The following is a 23,287-nucleotide window of genomic DNA, read 5'->3' as shown; positions in this document are numbered from 1 at the left end:
GACATCAGGCACATCTTTCGCTTCACCGAATTGCTGGCTGCCTCCCAGGGCAGCCACGGAGCTGTTTCGTTAAACCCCAACCCAGGTACTCAAGTTTCTGCACAAAGTGCAGGCAGCACCCAGTCTGCTGCAAGACTGTTTGACTCGTGCACGCAGAGTCTGCTTAATAAATTACTCCCACTGCCGGGGGCTCACTAGAGATGTTGGAATTTGAACTCTTGAGACCGACTGTGAAGTGAAAAAACAGATATTGGAGAGACGGGACTGAGATGGATGATGAGGGAACAAATCAAAACGCCAGCAAATTGCAAGAAGCCAGAGGCCAGGCATCTGCAATGTCTCTACCAAACTCGCTGATGAGGGGTAAGTAATGCTCCTGCCTCATCGCCAGCATTCACCTCTGTCAGCAGCAGCAGCGGCGGGTAGGGTTAGGCTACGGTGGCACGCTCATCCTCATGTCCTACTTCCAGTGCAGATCTACAGTCAGTCCCACACAATGTCCCCATGCCCTCGCACTTCAGAAGCAATTTTATTAAGCTGTTCATATTTGATACCGAATTTGGTGGGGTTTCATTTGGTTTGATTTTTTTTTTTTTTTTGGTGCATCACAGAAAAAAAAGTGTCTGAATCCTTATTGCAGTTTGTAGGAGCAGAAACAAAAGCAACACTTGTACCACAGCACGCTGAAACAGAAGTTGTAATGTGGCATATTTGGCTTAGATTAGTGCCAGCTGGAAGCTCAGCACTGGTTCAGTTCACCTTTTCATTATTTCTTTTCCTTTCATTCTTCCTTCCTTTTCGCCTCTTTTTCTTTTTCTTTTTCTTTTTCTTTTTCTTTTTCTTTTTCTTTTTCTTTTTCTTTTTCTTTTTCTTTTTCTTTTTCTTTTTCTTTTTCTTTTTCTTTTTCTTTTTCTTTTTCTTTTTCTTTCTTTTTCCTTTTCTTTTTCTTTTTCCTTTTCTTTTTTTTCTCTCCCTTTACTTTTTACTTTTTACTTTTTACTTTCAGATGAGCAGACCCAAGTTTTGTTACATAATCGGAGCCGCCAACCCTAGCAAGTTCTTCTGCAACAGCCAGGGCATTATGGTCACTTGTGACCAATACTGTTGTGGTGATCAGTGAACAGTTATTCAGACAAATGGCTTCAATCTTATCAGTACTCTATTGTACAGCCCAGAGCTATTGAAAATATGACATGGTGACAAAAGACAAGTAATTTAATTTCACATAACTGTTTAGGTGGACATGCACCCTGTAGGTCTGGTTTTTGAGAAGCTACTCCTTCAGCATATTGGCAAGTGCAGAGGGAATGAAGTAAATTAAGATAATGTGAATTTACACTGCCCTTACTCCGTTACTGGGATGTTAAGTATGCTTCCATTCATACCAAATCAAAAATTAAGACTCTAAAACAATAATGCAAAGATGATCAATATATCTGCTGTGTCACATACGTGCATCCTGAGTCTGGTGTGGGAGGGAAAGGACAGTGATATTACTAACAGTGTGAATCAAACCAGGTCCATACTGGAGGTAAGCTCCAGCAAGATGGAGGCTGGAAGGAGGGGAGCCCACATGCCATACTGCTGCACACAGACAATTTGGTTCTTTGAGAATCAGAGTTCAGTCCATTCCTTTTTTTGCCTGCCTGCTCCTTAGTAGACTCAATAATTTCTGCTGGTGATTTACAGCAGGAACGTAGCTGGCTCAGGCAATATATATCACAAACTTTAGGGGAAGACTTAGAATATGAAAAATACCTTTTGTAATACTATTACATGTAATGCCATAGGCATATGTGTATGCAAGAGCGTACCTTTACTAAAAGGATTTCAAAGCCCCTTGTGAGTTGTACTATGTGTGACCACCCTGGAAAGAAACTAGCCTGGGGACAGACCTGGAGTGTGCAACACCCTTCACATTTAGAAGTTGGAAAAAGACACCGTCAGCCATCACCACAAAAACAAGTGCTCTTTTAGAAAGGTCCAGTGAATGCTCTCTAGTCCACAGGGGGCATTCAGGGTTTGCACATTTGGGTGGTTACGGCTATAAGGCTCCCTTTGTACGCACCACCATGCCAGTGTTCACGTGCCCAAGTGATGGCAGTGCAATCAAATTTGACCAGAAGTTCAATGAAGCCTCTGACATGTCTGGGACTTTCAGCTGTGAAAGGAGAGCTAGGTGCCCCAATACCACTGAAAGCCAGTGGGTTTTTGGATCTGTAGATGCTGAAGCTATTGAGGCCTGACTCAGCTTGCCTGTGGACTAAGTCATGGGTAAATTTTGAATTTGGATAAGTGGTCTCATTCCTCCATGAGAGGGCAGCTGTACATATTTTTTGGCAATTAGAATTCCTTGATGCTCTGGTGGTACATACAGTGAACACAGCCATGCCACCTGCGTACACCAGTACTCCATGCCAGGCGGCTTCAGTGGGCAAAGTGTTTTGAGAACTTCCCTGAAAGTCACTATTTCAGGATTTTAAAAGTCCACGGCCAGTTACTTTTTGGCCATTAAAGTTTGCTTTAATCAAAAGCTTGTCAATGTTGTCAACACTGATAATTTCTACTAAGGATGGTGTGACTTCTCTGCTGTGCAGAAGAAAGGAGTGAAATACAGCCTCCCTCCTTGTCCAGGCAAGAAACACAAGCTCCCACCCAGAACAAGCAGAAAAACAAAACCGTGTTTTGCTGGAGGGTGAAGGCCTGGGGGCAGGAACTGGGGAAATTTGCCTTCCCCTGCGGGGAGGTTGCCTTCCCAGTTTGCTTCAGGGTAGAGGTGTTTGCTTCGGACAGAGCTAGAGCAGGAAAGACAGCAGCTCAAGGCCATGCTGTTCATGATGTCAGATTTGGAAGCACATTGTGACCATTAGTAATCAGACATGCTCTTAGACCCCTTCTTCCCAATGCATCCAAAACTAGTGTGAAGTTACTAAGGATCTCCACTGTCATTTAGAATAAAAGCCTTGTTTCTCTCAAAGCAGAATTCCCAGCTGGATTACACTGTGTTGGCACATCTTTTTATTTTCTACTCTCATTTTGATGGTTATGTGGTCAATTTTTTAATTTATTGTTAGCATTTGACAAAATTGGCAGCTAATGGCCAATCTATAGATGGCTATGGTCCGGTCTTGCTCTTTCTTAGTCTGAGTAGAAACCTGGCTTCTCTCAAGGAAGCACTGAAGGGAAAAATTCTGCACATGGATGTAATGGCATGACCATGCACCTCCCTCCTTGTCACCAGAGTTCTCACACATTAATACAACAACTTAGTAGTTCATACAAAACCCCACCTATATCTGACTGGCCAAAAAAAGAACAAGCTGCAGCTCAGAAAACTTGTTCCTGAATCAGATTTTTAGAATTACTATAAACAGGATTCCCTTGCAACTCATGCAGATTGGCCAATGGCACTAGTTTCTAAATGGGAAGATAAAAAGCTTTTTCTGAAGCCTGGAAACTCAACCAGTGGTAACACAGGCAGGATCAGCAAGAACAACACCACAGTCAGATAAGCATCATTTGACACATACCACTTAAAGCAAAGCTATTTTAGCCAATTAATAATACTGTACTTTAATAATTATAGCATAGTTTGGCTATCCTTATGAGATCAGAAGCAAAGCTTCTGGAAATGGCTGTCCATTTGCTAAAGCTGAAGGACATTTGTGAACTTACTAGAATTACATGTTTGTTGTGGGACACAGCCCATGGAACACAGAAGGAAGCAGGCAGAGCTCAAATGATGCAAAAAATAAAGAACAAAATATTTTTTAAGAAAACTTATTTGTGTATATTTCCCAAGTTCATTCCTCTTTGCATATCATGTGCTCAGTACTGCCCATAAAGCTGTATTGGGGTTACACCTCTTCCATCCTTTATCCTTTTAATTTTGAGGCTTCTCCCAAATATGAATCATATCTGAGTTGGCGAATCTTTCTGATCCTGTGAAGTTTGAGTTGCTTCTCAGTTTCTCATTTTTTCCCCTTTGAATTTCATAGTGAAAGTAATACAAAACTGGAAAAGTTCACTTAAGTCATAGATACCCATCTTGTTAGCTATCTCTGCGCTGCTAAACAGGAAACACTGGGACCATTTCTGCCTTTGAGACCAAATGGTGCCGACCAACTTGCCTTCCCATCTTCACCTGCTTGAAGCTCAATGCTGAATTTCCCTCCTGGCCTACATTGTTTGGCAGTGCAGATTTAGCTAACGAGTCTGCACAGTATCTGACAGTGTCTCATAGTCACATAGAGGTGGAATAAATGGCAGGTTTCAAAGTGAGCATCAAACACATGGTCTGAAGGCCATGGTCAATAGATCACCGAATATTTTCCTAGTTCCCTGGTAATGGACCAATGATCTGAAGGAAGAGACCCAAATCATCATTTTTTTTCCCAGAGAGAGCGCAGGAGGAGCTCAGAGGATGTGGCTGTGCAGGTCTAAAGGTCCCAGTGCTGATGGTCCCTCCCAGCCTGCACTCCAAGGCATTTCTCCTTCAGAATACAAAGCTGATAGTTGTTTGAACTGCTTCTATCTGCAGGATGTGCTGACCAGGTAACAGAAGCTCCAGCTGCCAGATCTGCTTTTTGTGTCTAGTAATTGTCAGTCCCTGGTGGACACAAAATAAACCTCCTTTCTGGCCCCAAGGTGTGCCCAGTGATAGCTTAGATCAAGTAAATATAAACCTAGCATAAACCAGTGAATGATCTAGTATTTTATACAAGCCTTTCCCCTTTCCCCTCTCCTAAATGAGTAGTAGTCATAATCAGGGACAGGGAAAGGTGGAGAAATGTTAAAAATGTTTCCTAAGGGCCTCATTCCACCCACAGCTCACCCTTCTTTGGATCTACCCTGTGGTTATTTCCAGGATGTCACTGGATTTGTCCTCTAAGCTGGGACCATGCTGGAGCATTGATAGGGAAGGATTGTTACAAGAGGTGAAGTCCTGATGATTCTCCTAGATTTTTTTTAAATTGATAAGATATATCACAGGGACAGGCTGGGTTCTCTCTTGTGATGTGTATGTGACTATTAACAACTTGACTAGCTGCTTGTAACAGAGATACACAGTTTTGGTTACCACAAAGGGAAACACTAAAATTTATCCTGGTTTAATCTATCAATGAGCTGTTGTTCAGAAACAGTAAGATGCAACACGTACATATTTGCAAAAGTGTGAAATTCAGATAAGCATTGTGATATACATTGAGTGGCTCAAAAGTAGTGTACAGTAGTAACAGAAATATCCTTTTGCCTACATGAACAACTCTAGACAAATGTATTGCACAGTCATAGATGTATTGCACAGCTGTTATGCCACGAAAAATTCACACTCCAACCTAATATAGTTATGTAAGCAAAGATCTTCTATGTGTGATAAACAACAGATTTTAGATATCACTATCTTCTGGTTGAGATTTACTAAGTGCAGAATTTTTCATTCACAAAACCATTCTTTCTATACTACATCTTACCTTGTTTAAATGTAATGTCCTTTAGTAAGCACACTTGCAGATGAAAGCAATAGCCTAATAGCCTAGAAGATGGCTAACATAGTTGGTTATCATCTCATTCCAGCACATTGTGAGATAGCCAAAAGAGATAGGATATTGGCCATGAGTTCTGCTGTCCCATGCACATTCATACAGGAGACAAGATCTACAGGTCTTACATAAGCACTGACATCAGTAGCTAATCTGTAATAATTATTCTAAAGAATTATGGTGGCCTAATAGGTTTTATTGCTGAAGGTAGACTTCTCACTGTTAAGCATCCTGTTCCATGCATGTGATCTAGTATTGCCCCTTGAAATCTCAGCAACTTGTCCAAGTCGGTCATTGGAGATTTCTCTGCAGTTAGTGGAAGGAGACTGGGATGTCTCCAGAGAGTAGCAAAATGTATTTCCAAAAGAAGCTGAGTGAAATGCCCTCTGGAAATGCTTCTCCTCCTTCCCACGGGGAACCTGGGGCATTAATGTAGAACACACTGGGTTTTGAGGCAATGAATGCTGAAGTAGGGAAATGTTTCCCAGAAGGGTTATTGTTAGCTGGCTCCGAGCCATAATATTTGTAATACTGAAGAGCTACTTCTATTAATATTTGTGTGGTTATATATGTGCTGTACCTCACTTTGTGGTTTCAACAATACAAAGAATACTATTATTATAACTAAAATGTACTGCTGCACAGGCAAACAGTAAACACTGGAAACTGAAAGGCAAGTTCAACAGGTAACACAATTTATCTCCTTGTACTTTGGCATCTTCTCTTGTTAGGTATTGTTGACTCTAGTTCAGCTCTGAACAGAGATAAATGACTGAGCAGCCATATCCTCTTCAAAACATAGTCCTTTTGAGCTAACTGGTAAACTGTAATGAGCTTGTAAAAACAAAAGCCCTGGAAATAATTCAAAGCAAGGGACAAGATCAGTCAGAGCAAGGTGATGTTCTGCAAATCCCTCTCTCATCTTCTTAAAGGGAGCACAGCTGCTCAGCTCCTACATGAGATGTGTTAAAAACTCACCCAGAGAGGTGTCTCGCTCCCTCCTGGCAGCTGCTCCAAGGAAAGCTTGGCAGCTCATGTAATAAATTAGAAAGGTCTACTGGGGTCACACAGCCAAAGTAAAAACACTGATGAAACAGTACATGGAGCTGTTAGCCTTTTTCCTGTCTTTCTCTTTATACAGACTTTGTTTCAGACTGCTCTCCTTTACATGATGCCTCTATCCATGGGCGTCTGCTTACTCTGAAGAAACTCATCAAACAGGTAGTTCTCTGCTGGATTGATATAATCTCTGCTGGGTTTGTTCAGTTGTTGAATGCAGTCCATGCTTTACCGTGAAACCTCCAGGGTGAGAAAATCATGTTAACCAGAATGTTAGTTGTGTGTAACAGATATATATATGTATATATATATACATTTTTATACAAGCAGTTCCATGTCTAGCACAAGCTCTGTGCACTAAGCTGATGATGTATTAAAATATCCTGGATCATGCTTTGATGCTGGTGCAGGTAATGGGATCCTGGTTGCTGGTTAGGATCCTGTTGCTGGTATCTCCAGCCAACAGAGGGATTCCTCCTGCAACTCCTGTGTCTGTGAGCAGCATTTTGTGCCTCAGCAGGTGGGCAGCTCCAGATCCAGACAAGGCTCCTGTTGAAGTTTCAACCCAGCCACCCATACATCTGTATGTAAAGTGTCTGCGAGTAACTGGGCCCCTTGCTCCCACTGCAGAAGAGCATGGCTAGGGAGAAGCAATTGCTGAACTTCACTGCTCTGTTTCTTTGAATTTCCTGGATTTATCCTGTGGGGATGATAATGGAAAGGGCTTAACCTTCCAGAGCACCAAGATTTATAGAAACAAAAGATCTGGTAGAATCAAACCAATGTTTTTTAATGGAAAGCTGGATTTCCTTCAGAGCACACCATGCTCTGACCAAAGACCAGAAAACACCTTAAAAGCATTTCAGGATTTGACCCAGTCAGACAGTCACAGACTCAGCAGGCAGGAGGTCAGAATGCTTGAGCACTGATGTAAGAAGGCAGCAGTCATGACCTTGCCAAGAATCATAGCAGCAATTTTTAATAATTTTTTTTTATTTCAGAGTTTGTTATTCATGGTCTAGTAGAAATAAAATTTTTCTGAGTCCCTAAAAGGATGTCTGTATCATCCCACTGGACAGTCCACTGCCTGCAGCTTTCTGTACCAATTAGCAGTGTGTGGAAGGCATGACCTCTGGTATGCTGTGCCAATATCCACTCCAGCCAAAGCATCACAGCCTTTTTCTCTGTTTATCTTTTGAAATGAACAACTCCAGGCAGTTGAGGGAGGTGCTGTTACATAAAGTTTTATGGGTTTTTTTTTTTTGTTTTTATGGGGGCTTTGGTAGTTGGTTGTAATGATATTTTCTATTAATTCATCAGGGGAGTGATGTGAATCTTGTTACAGCAGATCAGGTGTCTCCTCTCCATGAAGCCTGCTTAGGCGGTCATGCTGCTTGTGCCAGTGTCCTATTAAAACATGGTGCTCAGGTGAGTGAATGATGGACAGACCATTGTCTCCAGTATTAGTATGTTCTATTAACAGTTTTTAATGCTAAGTGATTTACTATTTCATGACAGTGTATCACTGCAATTTACATTCTACTTAGCTAAGCTAAGTACATGTGTTATAAAACGCAGTTCTTGACGAAACAGTCCAAAAATCACAATTATAAACAATAGTTACTATTATTCTTTAGATGATGGTGCAATGTTCTTATCATTTACTAAAAGAATAAGGGGAAGATTCACTTGGAAAGGGTTTCTAATACTGCAGCAATTAAAGGTGTATTTTATTTTCTTCACACGCTAATCTCGTTGGTGTCAATACAGAGCCTTAAGTAGAGGTGTAGGACTGTTAGGATCAATTGACTATAAAATCAGAAGACAATGGGAAAAACATGCAGATATGATGGTGAAACTGGCATCTCATGGACTCTACTTCTCAAGCTAAAGTCAAAATTATAGTGATTAAGAAAATAAACTAATTATACATATATGACTTTAAAGTTTTGTAAGAAAGGGTGGGCTGCACACTTTCAGCTAAAAATGAACCATTATAGGACAAAGCCGCGGTCAAGTATATTTCAGCTGAGATAATTGAGAAATGGGGACACATACAACTCTTTAACTTGGTAACTCCCTATGCACCTCAGAGTGGCACAGGTTAAACATTCTTTTGCAAGAGACTTGGAGGCAATTTTTAAAAAGACTTTTCTTAATGATTTTTTTTTAGGAAAAACTTGTAATCCTCAGAAGCAGTAGGCAGTTTTTGCAAGGAATTAAGCAAAAATTATTTGGAACCCTATTTTCTGCTGAGAAACTGAATAATTTTAATCTATTTTGAAATACAGAGAAAACGAACAAAAAGCCTTATTGTTTGTTTTTTTTCTCCCCAGGTGAATGGAGTTACTGTTGACTGGCACACTCCGTTGTTCAGTGCCTGTGTCAGTGGCAGCATGGATTGCTTGAATTTATTGCTGCAGCATGGAGCCAACCTACACCCACCCTGTGACTTGGCATCCCCCATCCATGAAGCTGCTAAGAGAGGTAACGCCATGGGTATCAGCACCACTTTTCGCGCTACTAGCAATCTGTTGAAGTAGAAAAGAGAGATAAAGAAGATAATTTTCTTGATCTGTGTCATCTGAAATACCTTCCCTGTTGGTCTTGTCATGAGCAGTATGGTTCCTCCAACCTGTGGTGCTCACTGAGGGCAGCTCGTCTGGGCACTCAGGGCTTGACCAAATTACACCACTCCAATAGAGGATTTGCTGAAAAAGTGCCTGTTCTCTGTAAGTTGACTCTTCCTTTATCCCTTTTAAGGTCATGTGCAATGTGTAGAATTCCTCGCATCCAATGGTGTAAATATAGATCACAACATCAAGCATCTGGGTACTCCTCTCTATGTAGCTTGTGAGAACCAGCAAGTGAGCTGTGCCAAGAAGCTGCTTGAGTCAGGTAAAAAGAAAAATAAAGGATGGTGTATTTTCATTTCCTGCAACATCTATTTTTGGATTTTCTTTGCATCAAAGTTATGGAAGAACTTCCGCTCTGGAACATGGAAAAGTTTTGCTCTTCATGGCAGCCCTGGGTTAAATAGGGTAGCAAGGTAACAAGGGTCTTCTTGACCCAGGAACCCAGCTTTACAACTCCCAACAAATTTATGGGTGATCCTGGATTTCACATGCCCAATGGTGCCACAAACAAACACCATCCTGTCCAGTGTCTGTATGTGTGATGTTACAGTTATTTGAAGTGGGCAGGAAAAAATTTCCTTGTTTTGTTTTCCTCCCTCTTTACGCCAAACAGTCAACTCAATAATTTTTACATGTTATTTCTGCAAACGTTTTAATTCCCAATGAGTTCTAAAAAAGTATGAAACCTTTCCAATACAGAAAAACATTCAGCGCTATATACATTGCAGCAAATAAACCTAACTATAAATCTAAGTACTTGATAATTATACAAAACCATTGCTTTCAATCTAGAGTAGTGCATCTCTTCTAACTAAAGGGGTCGTACAACTTATAGCAGCCACATAGCTATTACAAAAATGATGGACCAACAAAGCCACTTTGGAAAAAATAACAAACATTGTGTACATCACCTTATGCACTATTTCAGCACAGTGATCTTTTTTTTTGAAGAAGTCAAATACAAATTAAGTTAAATATTAAATGTTTGGCTATTATTTTCTGGCTATTATTTGGCTGTTGCTGTTTTCTGCCATTTTGCTTTTGCTGTCTTCTATATACGAGAATGTATACTATACAAACATTATAAACAGTCCTGAATCAGTTCTGCAGGTCACCCTTCTTTGGGTGTTTGAGAAGCCAATATCCCAGGGCAACAGATGGAAGAACACCCATCAGGGACACTTGCTTCTATCCTCCTCTACCAAGGACCTCTAGAACTTTTCTGTTACATTTTTTTTTTCACAACAGATACTTCAGCATCTAGAAATCCCACTGGCTTAAGCCACTTGTACAGAGTATTTTGCTGCATGTATTTTACTGGGCTGAGGAGAAAAGATGGGTCATAGGTGGAGCTACAACTTTGTCCTGCTTCAAAATATGCATATTCTGGGCTGTGGATGAAGGAATTCCTCATGCATTGTTCCTCCAGGATCATTTTCTTAGTCATAAGCCAAATCTTCCTAAACCAGTGAGAGCTGTGCATGTGCAGATTTCCCAGTGTACGGAAATCCACCTCTGGATGGATGCTACAGCATTTACGGTTTGTTCAGAGAAATAGCAATTAGTGTAAGAAATGGAAATAAGCTACTACACTCATTACTCTTTCTCATTATCTCTTGGTGTTCAGGAGCAAATGTGAACAGTGGGAAGGGTCTTGACTCCCCTCTGCACGTGGCTTCCAGGAACTGCAGTGTGGAGCTGGTGACGCTGCTGATTGACTTTGGAGCAGACATTTGGGTGAAGAACGCTGAAGGCAAGAGGCCAATGGAACTGGTCCCACCCAGCAGCCCTGTAGGCCTACTTTTCCTGCAAAAAGAAGGTGCCCCTTAGCACTTGTTTTATTCCGTTACTTGGGATTCATTACAGAAAAAGTACACAAACTGCTGCCAAAGAATACACTATTCCATTCGACAAGCACTACAAAACAGGATAACTAAGCTTACTCCCATTTGCTGACATACAGACAGCATATTTTCTAGAGTCAGAATTTAGTGGCACACTAACAGTAGTAAAGGTATCAACAGTAAATCATCTATCAAGCTACAGGCTGTGAATCTACTGCATTGGGGAGAAATTATAACTTGCAATATTAAGCAAAATAGATTTAGGGTGAAAAAACAAGCAAAATGCTTCTTAGAAATTAATGGTGGATTTTTCTAATACATAAAGAACTGAAGTCAATGATAGTTTCAGTTCCCTTTTTTCTGAGATGGAGTAAATCAAGGCGTGTTATCTGGAACGTGCTGACAAATGCAGACAGAAAATCTTCTGTGACACAAGTTGAGACTAGGTGGTGAGGGCTCAGGATGGGATATTTGGTTATACGGTATGCTGATGGTCAGATATGTGCCAAATATTGGTCTCAGCATAAACGCAAAATTGCAACTAGAAAATGATCCATGCATATTATACTGAAAACAAAAAAAAATGTATTTAAAGACTCTGTGAACTTTATTTTCATTGTTGGGTCAAGTTCTCATGCAGGTGCAAAAGTATCTTTAAAATGAAAGACACTATGTTAGGTTTTTTGTGAGGATTAAGGAAAATTGTACAAGAATGGTATAATGAATATGTATGTATGTATATGTATTTACAAACTAGACTTTTTTAAAAGGCTAACAGCATGTGCTGAATAGTGCAGCAGTATCAAATTGTAGGCTTAACCTTTAGGAAGTGCTTATTTTCTACTTGCAAATTAAATAGTTCCAAGTCCATTTTATTGTATGGATTATGAATACTTTAATAAATTATGGAGAGAAATCTTACTGAACTTCAGAAAAATTAGAAAAAGGTCTCTCATGTCTGATTGTTGATGTAATTGTGTTCTTTAGATGGTCTCATTCAGTCAGTAAACTATACACATTACTAAATAATCAGGATTTTCATTATTTTAAACAAATTGCCAACATTGTGGTCCATGACTCTCATTATTTCAGTTACGTGTTGATGTGATCATTTCATGAACGGATTTATACCAAGGTAAAACTGGAATAATGAAATGATGAATCAGGCCCTGCTTGAAAGAGTAACACAAAAATAATAGCGTGAAAACAGCAGTGTTACACATGTTATGTGTCAGCAACAGATATTTCGTTTTGCAGCCTAATCTATGGTGCACGGAGCAGTGATCTTTTCAAGTTCTAATCCCTGCTGTGTTAGATTCCTGACTGTTGTGGCACTGCATGTGTCTTGTTTATTTGAGATAAAAAAACATTTCGTGTACACCCTGCAGAGCTGCTTGGGCTGAGCTGACAGCTCGGGCAGTAAGGGAGCTTTCTAAGTGAACTTCAGTAGTCAAAATCAGAAAAGATAAATGTCTGAAGGACACTTTGTGTCTGAATAGTGCTTAGCTCATGTTCTCCAACATCCCCTTCTTCAATTAGGATCACTTCTGATGGGCAGCTGATGTCTAACTTAGTTGGCCATTTGAATGGTTGCAGCATGGAAGAGCAGTGTAACCATTACTCATCTGGTTTCACGTATTGGTTTGGCAAAGTGCTGCAGGGATTATAGTCACCACACCAACCCCACAGCACCTCAGCACCAGCACCGCTGAGCAAATGCTCTTCTGGCCCAGTCCCACACAGAGCTCTTCTCCCCCCATGCCGTAGATGCTGGGGGGCAGCAGTCCTATACTCATGGCCAGGGCAGTAGGAAGTGTGTTTTCCAACAGAGATAAGGCGGTGAGTGTGCTGACCAAGAATTGCTGTAGGATTAGTCCAGAGAAGGTATACCATGTGGAGTGGTCTCCCTTCCCAGGACTTCACCATGCTACCGGACCATGCCCTACCTTGCTTGTGTTGCAGGGAGAATCTTACACGTGGGTTGGAGAATTAGCTGATGATCCAGAAATGCACTGTGTTTTAGAAGAACAAACTTGCTTATGCTAAAGATTTGCCACACAGTGACACTGCTTGTATTTTGATAAGTCTTTATTTTTCCTTTTTCTTTTTTGAATGGAAGCTTTTTTAAACAAGGTGTTTGCAGACAGGGTGCTTATGTGTGGCATCTGAGTGATGAAACACACAGGCAGTGTGACACTGCAATAGCCAGTCTCACTTGCCCCATATCGGCTTGACTTGTCCTGTATCTAAGCACATGGTAACTCATTTGCTGACTCTTAGCAGGAGGGCATTGCCCTTCAAATCCCAAAGCAGTCTTCATCCTTGCAGAGGTGCTAGAAAATTGGAGTCCCATATGGGGGAAGACTCAAAAACTGACTAAATCTGCCACCTCAGTGCATTTTTTTTCCACAGCCTCTGGTTCCTTTCCAGTGCACATCTCCCTCAGCACTAACATTTCAGCTCTGTGGTGACTTCTGTCTTACCCACTTAGCAAGTAGGCAAGCAAGTAGCACTTAAACTGCCTCTTCCCAAACCACTTACCTCCCTCTTGTTTTTAACATTCTCTTTTTATCTCCTCCCCACTCCCAGCATCCAAACCCCAGATCCAGTGGTGCACACTGAGGCACCAATGACATTTTGATGGGGCTGAACACTGACTGGTACCACAGTTAAAAGCATCACACAGCATCTAGCTCTTTGTGAAAAGGATAAGCCCCACAAGGAAGGGTATAATGCCATTATACTTAAATGAAAAAAACCACCATATATTCTTCAACAGGGCTTGTATTTATCAGCATGGGATCAATTAATCTGAAAGGTTTAAATAAAGGATTATATAGTATTTCTTTTTTTACATGTTTGTCACAATTATGAAATATATCTCAAGAAAGCAGTGGGCTGCGTGCTTGGATCTCACTGGGGAAATAGGGGGGAAAGGGCTTTGAAGGCAGCATAGATCATCTCTTTTGACAACACAAACCATTTCACACTTGTGAAGCTTAAAAGGAAAGACTGATGCCTTTAATGTTAATTATGACTGTGTAGTGGCAGAGTGACTGGGCTTGAATTGAGTTCCAGGTGAGCTGATGTCCTTCAGTGGGTGAAGGTCTGGCTTTTCGCTTCTAAGTGTGTTGGGGTGGCTGCATGGGGTGGGTTATAGGAATTGGTAGGAGCAGTGATGCACAATCACCATTTCAGCTTTACAGTTTTGGAGTGATAAAGCCGTATGTGTAAGTTCTTCTCTGGTTCTTTCTCCAGGCCCGCTGTCCTTGATGCAGTTGTGCCGTCTGTGCATCAGGAGGTGCTTTGGACACAAGCAGCATCAAAAAATAACTGGACTTCTCCTTCCGGATGAGCTGAAACATTTCCTTCTCCATGTTTAAGTTTCATTTCCAAAATGGTGCCTTTAATAACACAACAAGGTTTGTTGAGAAAAGGGTTTTCTCAACAGCAGTATTGCCAATGTCTGCAATGCTAATTTATGATACCTGCTTGTACCTAGTAAAGCCCTGTGTCCAAGAAGTACAAGACTGGCCAACTCACTCAGTCCTCACTGCCACCAACCGTGGCAAATCCATCATCTGAAGCTTGAAAATGGGACTCAAGACCCCACCTAGAAGGTGTAGAAAATGAGCACAGCATTTTAAAATAGATCTCTTGATTCTCTATATCCTGGCACAGTTTCAGAAAGTTCAGTTTGAACTTTCACCACAAGTTCACAGGGGCTTGTGGTCCACAGCCCCTCACAGAGAAACACATATCCCGGCCCCGCGCTAACAGCACTTCACAGAGATATTAAGAATATTAAGAGTAGCTACATTCTCTCCGTAAGCAGCGCAAACGTGCCTCTCATCTGTGGGTGCTGTACCCACACTGCTGTACAGGCAAGGAAAGGGAATCCAATTGGACATAGCTGCAAAGCAAGAGAGGCTTTCTGACAGACGTTATTTATTTCCTAAACATGAGCACCAACCAACAATCATCTGCAGTTAGGCCAGCACCCGAAACACGTTTCTGTCATTACATCAAGCAAGTCACTGCAGATGGCAGCTCCTACAGTGCAGTGGGGTAAAGTTTTTAATCATCCATTTCTAAATCCCTTATTCCTGATGCCACACTTCAGTATTACATATTTTCTCCTTGTAGCGCACTATTTTTCAAGGAAATAGGCCGACAGGTTATCAGTTGTAGGCATTAAGTCCTCCCCCTTTCAGTCCTCAAAGTTAGATGAAATTTCCTAAGCATTTCTTAGCATGCATCAGCTTCTACCCCCTTTCCCCACTCAAGAAAAGAGATCACCTAAACAGTGAGATAATTTATTTTCTTGGAGATGTGCGACATCATTTGTAGCATTTTCCATGGGAATAGTAATAATGATGCCTCTAATGTGTGATAATAAAACAATTATTGAAAATACTGAAATTGAAGTCCATTCTAAAGTAAAAAGATAATGGATTATTTTGCACCCTTGCCTGGTTGCTGAGTTGCTGGCTTGGTGTCCTTGAAGCAAACATGACATATGGTTCTTATTCCACTGAGGTAGTAAGAACAAATATTTCTTCCAGCTGAACTTTAACACTGTGTGTTTTTCTTTCCTTTGCAGAAACATATCCTGCTGTCACAAACCAAAGCACGTTTATGACCACTCTGTGCTCTCCCGAGAGCTCCCATGGGAATACCGTCTGCCTGATACATGGGGGAGCGAAGATGCTGAATCTCTGGCTCTCGTGCCTTCTGCCCTATTCCCCTCTCCAGCTCTGAACCAGGTGCATCTGCATTACCTGGGAGCAGCAGTGCACCCACCTCCTCCCCTGTGGGCTATTGCCACATCACCCCAGCATCGTAGGGGCACACCAAGCACTTTGTTTCTTTTGGAGATAATTGTCTTTTTCATTTTGCTGTGGAGACCCCTGCAAGAATGGGCTTGGTGCGTGAGAAGTGTGATGAAATCTTTAGCGCGAGCAACGATATATATGCAGACCTCATCTCGTTAGTGGTGAGACCAGCAGCCTTCAAATACACAAAATCATTCTGATGTTTACTAGTGTGCCAGTGTGCACAGTGCAAGCCTCCTTTCACATATAGGGAGTTAAAAATAATGGATCAAATGCTACCTGCATGTTTATACATGATGTAAATTACAATTCAGATGCTCAGCTGGATGACATGACTGCTTGTTATGGGTATCCTGTACGACGGTTTGGCATTTTTGTGCTGACCAAACACAGTAAAAGCAATTCTGCTGGTTTTGTGGGACATTGCATTGTACCCTAAGGGGAAAAAATGACAAACACAGTTAAGTCCATAACTCCACTTGTGATAGAGACACACAGAAATCTTTGCTGGTTTGACCCAAGTCATCACACATAATTTGAGCCATATAAAAATTCACTGGCTGGTTTAAGATGGCCATTTGTACACTTTCCCATCTGATGGGGAAGAAAAACAGGTACATGTCTTCATAGGCTGAAAGCAGGTATCTTGGATGGGAAAGGTGGATTCTTCTTATAAGTCAGTACCTTGGTTAAGCTGAATCTGCAATGAACAGGCAGACAACAGACAAAAAACCTAGTGCTTACCTTTTGCAGATTAAAGTGTGAAGAATACCTGCTTCGGTGACACATCTGAAAGCTGAAAATCCATCTTATTATATTTTAGGTGATGAACAACCAATTTTTTACATTGTAGTTTTGTCATTTGCTTTCAAGCATCTTATTTTGTAATTTCAGCCAATGGTTTTATAGGAATACTGCTAATACCACGGGAAAATTGCTCTGAGAAGGTGGGGATTGTTGCTTCTAGATTGCTTTTCTTCTGGAAATTTCATAGTGTGACTCTGTTTACTTGAATCCCTCTGACCAACAGTAATTAAGATGAATTCTTTGTGCTTGGCTTGTACCATCTCAGTATGTTTTCTTATTTATTTTAATATAAATTGTGATCTACACTGGTGAATTACAGCTTTATGCATCAACATTTATCCAGTTATAAACTGTAAAATTTCTACAAGACGCAAACTGTATAAGCTCATTATAGGTGAGGTTTGGATCTTTTTTATATTTAAAACTATTCCAAAAGTAATGCAGGACTTGAAATATTGTCAGGAATATTTTTTATGAGATTCTCTGCTAATATTTTGATAGCAGTTTAATGGTAGTCAAGCTACAATTGTATAGGATGTTTCCTCAAAAATAAATGATTTATACTCTTTTTTTAAAAAAAATTAATTTGGTTTTAAAATGATACCAAAAATGTTGTGGATTGTGTGATACTAAGACTGATTGTGTTTTGGAATGAACTCTAATTGTTTGCAATCCTGCCTCCAGGCAGGCAGAGTACAAAATAGACCTATAGTAAAGGTAAGACTAAAATGCAAATACTGTGCAAATCTTGCTTTCTGCTGACGTCTTAAGGTAGAGTTGGGCTCTTGCAATTCTTCTTCTGGCTTGAGGGTTAGTGAAAAAAGCCAGAGATTTCACAAAGTAGGAAAAGATGTAAATTAGGATGGTCAACATCTTTAGTTCGTTTAGATGTTTTTTTACAATAGTTTGCATCAGTTTGTTTCTCCTGCCTCCTCGGCAAGAGTCACATGTAATGATCTTGAGTGCCCTTGTCCCTACACAACAGGAACCCTTTACTTGAAGCGAGTGTGTAGAGACCCCTGTACGGTCAGAAGTCCTAGGGGTGTCTGTCAGAATCCAGTGGGTACATTGTGGGGCTGAAGAGATGTGGGAGAGCAGTAATTCCCTCTCTGTTAGATGCATCCCTGGGTGTCTCTGCTCAGATGGACCCACTGAAAGAGTGAGAACAATTCCAGCAAATTGCTCTACAATTTGTTGTTTCTGCTGGATTTGTTGTTCTGCTTAAGAAACGACCAGTGCCTCACAATAAACAACCAATACCTCACAAAACAAGACAATTCATTTAAGCCAGAACACTCTCTTCTGTTTTATTGAAAGATACCTGGCACAACAAATCCTTGCTAAGTTGTTTTGGCTCTTCAGCTGTTGCTAGATGGCATCAGCCACTTTCCAGGACTTGGTTCTCCCTTCTGTTGTCACATGCAAAGGTCCACAGCTGCCCCACCCATTGCTCTGCCCCACCCACTACTTCCCATTTCATTTTTTTCTCTTAGTTGCAACCCGCAGAAATCCTAATCTAGTAAATGTACTATATAGCTTTGGTGAATATGTAGAGACTGTCCTTTTGCCTCTCCGTTGACATGAATTTATTTTAAAATGACCAAGAAGAAAAACAATTTTTACTTTACTAGCTTAGCAAAATGGGACAGATCAGCTGCAAAATAGCAGATTAGTGTTGCTAAGAGAGAGAAAAGACTGCTTGTATCCCTAAATCGGGATATATTCAGTTCCCCTCAGACTCGTGTTCTTGAGAGGCACAGGTCCAGGAGATGTTGCTCCTGAAGACACTTTCTCTTGCTTAACACATGCTCTGTATCTGTCAAAATGGAAACTACCTTGCCCAGCAGTCCCAGCTTGAACCCTGCTGGCTTTGGATAAAAACTCCCAGGAGTTATTTCTCTGCATATCAAACAATTATTTGTCATTCCTTAATACATTGCTCAGCTCACTGCTCCGAGACATACTCGCTTTCATGCACACAGGCAACATTTGATGCAGAATTGCTCTCCAGGATGCCTCAGGGAGTCCACTTTTCTTTAAAATGACAGCAGTGAACAATTGCTGGGGAGAGAAATGTTTCAAATTCTTACATCGCCATTCAACACAGTAATCCTTATTCCAGCTGTACCTGAGTGCTCAGGTAGCAAACCTGAACAATACCTGGGTCACGTCACCGTACAACAAGGGCTTGTTTCTTTTCTGTGCCAGGTGAAGCCTGTACTTTCTGAACTACTGCTCTTTGTATTTTCAAAGGCCCTGAAACCCCTTAATCATCACTGATTCAAGAGACACAGGATTAGATGCATAGCTTTAGCACCTTTGAGGGAAAATTGAGTTTGATATCTGTCAGCTCTTTCACTTCACAAATTAAACTGTGGCGACTCTGCTGAGTCTGGGGCTTTTGAAATCCCGAGAGCTTTCCTTTGTATGGTCTGCAAAATGCGGCGCTATTAAAAACAGCTCTTTGTTTCATGAAAACATGCTGACTCTGAATCCCAAAGGTTCATAAAGACCCTGGAAAGATTTTATGAATATGACAAGTATAGGACTGCCTCATTGTGATTGAAACTGCACTTTTTATCAATTTATTTTGGGGAAAGGGGACTCCATTGGTTTTATCTTTGACTAAACATGTCTCAAAACAGGAACTGTTTGTGTTGTAAACTTCTGCAAGGAGTGAAGCTCCCAGAAAATGGTTTGCTCTCCCCAGTGTTCTCCAAGGACGGGTCACCCCGTACACAACTCTGCTTCTGTGCCGTCCTGATGAGCACAAGGACTGAGGCTGACAAACTCTTTAGCCCTTCCAACTGTTTATATTTAATTTTTCCCTCCACTTTTCCAAATCTCTTCAACAAGAATTACAAATCTTTCTTTCCAGAACAGCTGCACTTATGTTTGTGGGTTCAGAGCAGACAACAAAGGTATTTTTGCTCTTAAACTAATCACACCTCAGTAAGTACAAGGTAACGTTTTCTCTCTTCCAAGCTATAATTACTTCTATTATCTCTGAGGCTATAAAGTAAATAAAACTAGCCCCAAGCAGTTCAATTCAAATCAAGGGAATTGCTCATTTTTCTTTCAGGAACAGAACAAAACATACAAAAATCATTACCCACTAGGTGGCCTATTGTGACATATTCTTTAGAGGTGACAGAAGGAAATTCAAGTCCCCTTCTCAAATGAAACAGATTCAATCTCTATCTTTGTCATCCCTGGTGCTTTGGGGATAGATGGTCCTCATATTTTGGTGAATCTAAATGTTTGTCTTCCCCCATTTATAGAACAAGACTCTCTGATTTGAATCCACTAGTAGCTTCTCTCTGACAAGTGTCGTGTTGCAGTACATGAGAGCATTCTGGACATCAGGAAAAAATTTTCACGGAAAGGGTCATTGGGCACTGGCACAGGCTGCCCAGGGAGGTGGTTGAGTCACCTTCCCTGGAGGTGTTTAGGGGACAAGTGGATGAGGTGCTGAGGGTTATGATTTAGGGACTGTTAGGAATGGTTGCACTCGATGATCCAGTGGGTCCTTTCCAACCCAGTGATTCTATGATAGGACTGGATGTTGGGACTAGGGCATCCCTGGGGCAGGGACTGGAAACCCTGCGCAGGCTGAAATGGGGTCTGGGGCCATGGGCAGGGTGAGGAGAGCCCCAGAGGACTGCCATGGAGCAGTAAGGGCTGGTGGTGCCTTCAGGGTTTGCACATATGGGTAGCCATGCAAATTCTTAGCATCCATGCTATTATATCAAGGGGAGATCCATAGCTCTAGCATATATATTGTGTATGGATTTGTTCTGCAAGAATTTTCAGCTAATTTTATCTGAGAAAATGAAAAATTGTTCCTTACTTTCTCCTTGGTACTCCCTTAAAAGTCATTTATTTCATCAGTCCCTCATAGTCTCCTTTTTTCCCCAGGACAGACTCCCAGCCTCTTTAAACACTTCTTGGACAGAAGCTGGGGGACTTAAATACTGTGGTAGTATTTGTAAATAAAGTATCCTTCCACACCCCAAAAAATGGCTGGGGCTATCTGCTGTTTTCCTGTTCTGCTTTCCTTGTGTGCCCTGTAGTGTTACTCAGATACTTCTGTGTTCCTGGCTCATATAGCTAGACAGCTTGATCCAAAAGAAATACCCAGTGAAAACACTCTCAGGTCAGTTCCTGAAGGGTTTGGTTGTTTTTGTTTTTTTTTTTTTTTTTTTTACATGCTCTCTCCTTTCAGTTATCTCATTCTATAAAAATGATCTTAATTGTTTTATATGCTTATTCTGGGTTAAAGGGTAACTGCTACATGTGAAGCTCCAGCAAAGGACATCACACAAAGAGCTCTTCTTTTCCTGAGATAAGGAAAAGGGATTGTGCCTGATCCTTGTGCACAGTCCATAGTTTGTCTCTGCTCTTCTGAATGCCTGGGCAGCTGAGCGGAGAGGAGTTCAAGCAAGACATTCCTTTCCTCTTAAAGCATAATGATTGAAAGCCCCCAAACTCCCAACTCCTAAATGAACCCGGACAGAAAGCTAAACATTGAGAGATGTGGGATAGAAGTAACTGAATACAATTCTGGCTCAGGAGGCTGTGATAGGGATTTGTGCCCTTTCCCCTGCCACAGCAGCATCCCGGCGGTAGCTGCCTGATGCCACAGGACCAGGAGCCTTCCTAGGGCTGGAGGGTGAGGGGCTGAAAGGTGGCTGTCATTGAGGCTGTCAGCTCTGCTGCCTTTGCCCACTCCTCAGGACTGTTCTAGGTTTAGCCAGCAGATGGTATTGCTGGCACACGCCGCTGAGAAAAAGTCGGCAAGAGGAATAATAAATACAGAGGAATAAAAAAAGAGGGAAAAAATCGAGCTAGGAGACTTGAGGTGCTGGCAGAAAACACAACCTCGGGTTCACATGGACCACGGAATCACCCATCTTTGCCACCTTCATCCAAAATCTCTACAACTTTCCTTTTTCTACTGTACTACTACTGCCCAGGCTTTCTGCATCGATTCTCTGAAAGTGGGATTCAGCAGGATACATGCACTGCCCAAGGTTTCTCTTAACTGATGGATTAACCGTGCTTTATACTTATTGTACTTTTATGGTGAAGACTAATATTTTTACCATTCCTAGATGCTGTAAAGAAAACGCTGGACAGCTATGGAAAAAAAATGAATGGAAACGTTCTCGCTTGGTTGCTGCTTGACAATGACCTGGCAATTAGAGGTACCCTACAGCACTCCCAGTATCAGAGAGGTCTGATCATTGACTTAGATTTTTACATAGCAATTTGCTCTAAGATATTTTCCATTAACAACCATTAACAATTGACAGAAAAAAAAGAATCTGTTCCAGAAAATGGACCATCCATACCTACTGAAATTACATATATTATGATTAACCAATTAGACACTGAAATCTGCTTCGATGTTCAGAATGAGTACTTACTGGAGTATAATATCCTTAAAATCCCTTTCTAAGGAAGTAATTACTATTGCCAGCTTCCTAATTTCACAGGCTGACTGCTCCACTTTCTGGACAGCAGCTCTAGGCAAGAGTCCTTCCTGTAATTTATTTTGGGTGAGAGTGCTCCTTGGAGCCTTCTCCTAAAAAGTATGCCATTTGGTGTCACAGCCAGGACTGATCACATCTGTGTTCCATGCTGTGCAGTGACTTTGATTTCAAAGAAATGCCTTATTTCTGTGTCCTTTCTACAATATTTTGTTTATTCCACTTTCCACAATCTACTGCCCAAGAGATGTATGCATTGCACATGACGATCTAATCCAGTCTTGTGTCTTAGAAATAAATGCCTTCACATACTGACTACATGTAGACTAGGCCTTTAAAATGTAACATATGCCGTGAATTATTATGCCAGATATTCATGCATCCCTCTAGGTAAGGTAATTTAGTAAAATATACAAGTGACTCTGTGAAGATGTGCACTTGCCTTATGCAAACGGAAGAAGCACTTTGATAGTGCTCTCATTTCTCTGAATCTTCTGCAGGGCCTGCCTAGAATATTACAAATATCAGTAAGAAAAAATGTAGGGAGCAGGAACAGCACCAGTGTTTGTGCTACATCAGTACAGCAAATTGCAGCTGGGTAGTGTATGTAAGATGCACAGCTCCTTCAGCAGTTTCTTCTGGCATCAGAAAAGCCATAAAGGAAAGGAGACAGGAGCTCTGCTTTGCCCTCTATCACCTGCATGACTCTGGATTCACTTTATTAGAAGTCAGCCTTGCAGATTGAGCTGATGAGAGGGAGAATGCTGCACCAGCCATGTAGAAATCATGTACCATAGACATGTAAGATCTTAAGTGACATGTGTTTTATCATTAAGCTCCAGCTATGGCCATCTTGAAGCTGCTGTTCCCTCAAAAGCACTGTATTTTGTGTATTTGTGTTGGTAATACAGAATCACAGAAACATTTCGGTTGGAAAAGACTTTTAAGATCATCAAGACTAACCATAAACCTAACACTGCCTGGGATGAACAACCTAATTTCATATCACACATCAGCTTTCAAAGCTATGTCAGCTGATGCTAAAAGCCTAGTGTTTTAACTACTATATTG

The 23,287-nt window shown here is 41.2% G+C and overlaps 1 protein-coding gene across 2 annotated transcripts; it reads left to right on the top strand.

Moving 5' to 3' along the window:
• The first annotated feature begins 21 nt into the window (after nt 1-21).
• Nucleotides 22-17,818, top strand: ASB9 (ankyrin repeat and SOCS box containing 9). Of its 2 annotated transcripts, XM_054086005.1 has the most exons (8): nt 23-363; nt 6,685-6,764; nt 7,923-8,030; nt 8,939-9,089; nt 9,366-9,500; nt 10,866-11,057; nt 14,341-14,504; nt 15,686-17,802. In XM_054086005.1, exons 1-7 carry the CDS (start codon nt 270-272, stop codon nt 14,463-14,465), a joined length of 885 nt encoding a protein of 294 aa, XP_053941980.1. In that variant the 5' UTR covers nt 23-269; the 3' UTR covers nt 14,466-14,504; nt 15,686-17,802. The 2 variants fall into 2 exon arrangements, with proteins under 2 accessions (XP_053941989.1, XP_053941980.1); XM_054086014.1 differs by lacking the exon at nt 9,366-9,500 and having other exon boundaries at nt 22-363; nt 15,686-17,818.
• Nucleotides 17,819-23,287: the final 5,469 nt, after the last annotated feature.

This window comes from Cuculus canorus, chromosome 1 (genome assembly GCF_017976375.1).
Source record: "Cuculus canorus isolate bCucCan1 chromosome 1, bCucCan1.pri, whole genome shotgun sequence".
NCBI classification, from domain to species: Eukaryota; Metazoa; Chordata; class Aves; order Cuculiformes; family Cuculidae; genus Cuculus; species Cuculus canorus.
The sequence above is the reverse complement of the archived record's forward strand: the minus strand, read 5'-3'. Positions and strand labels throughout refer to the sequence as shown.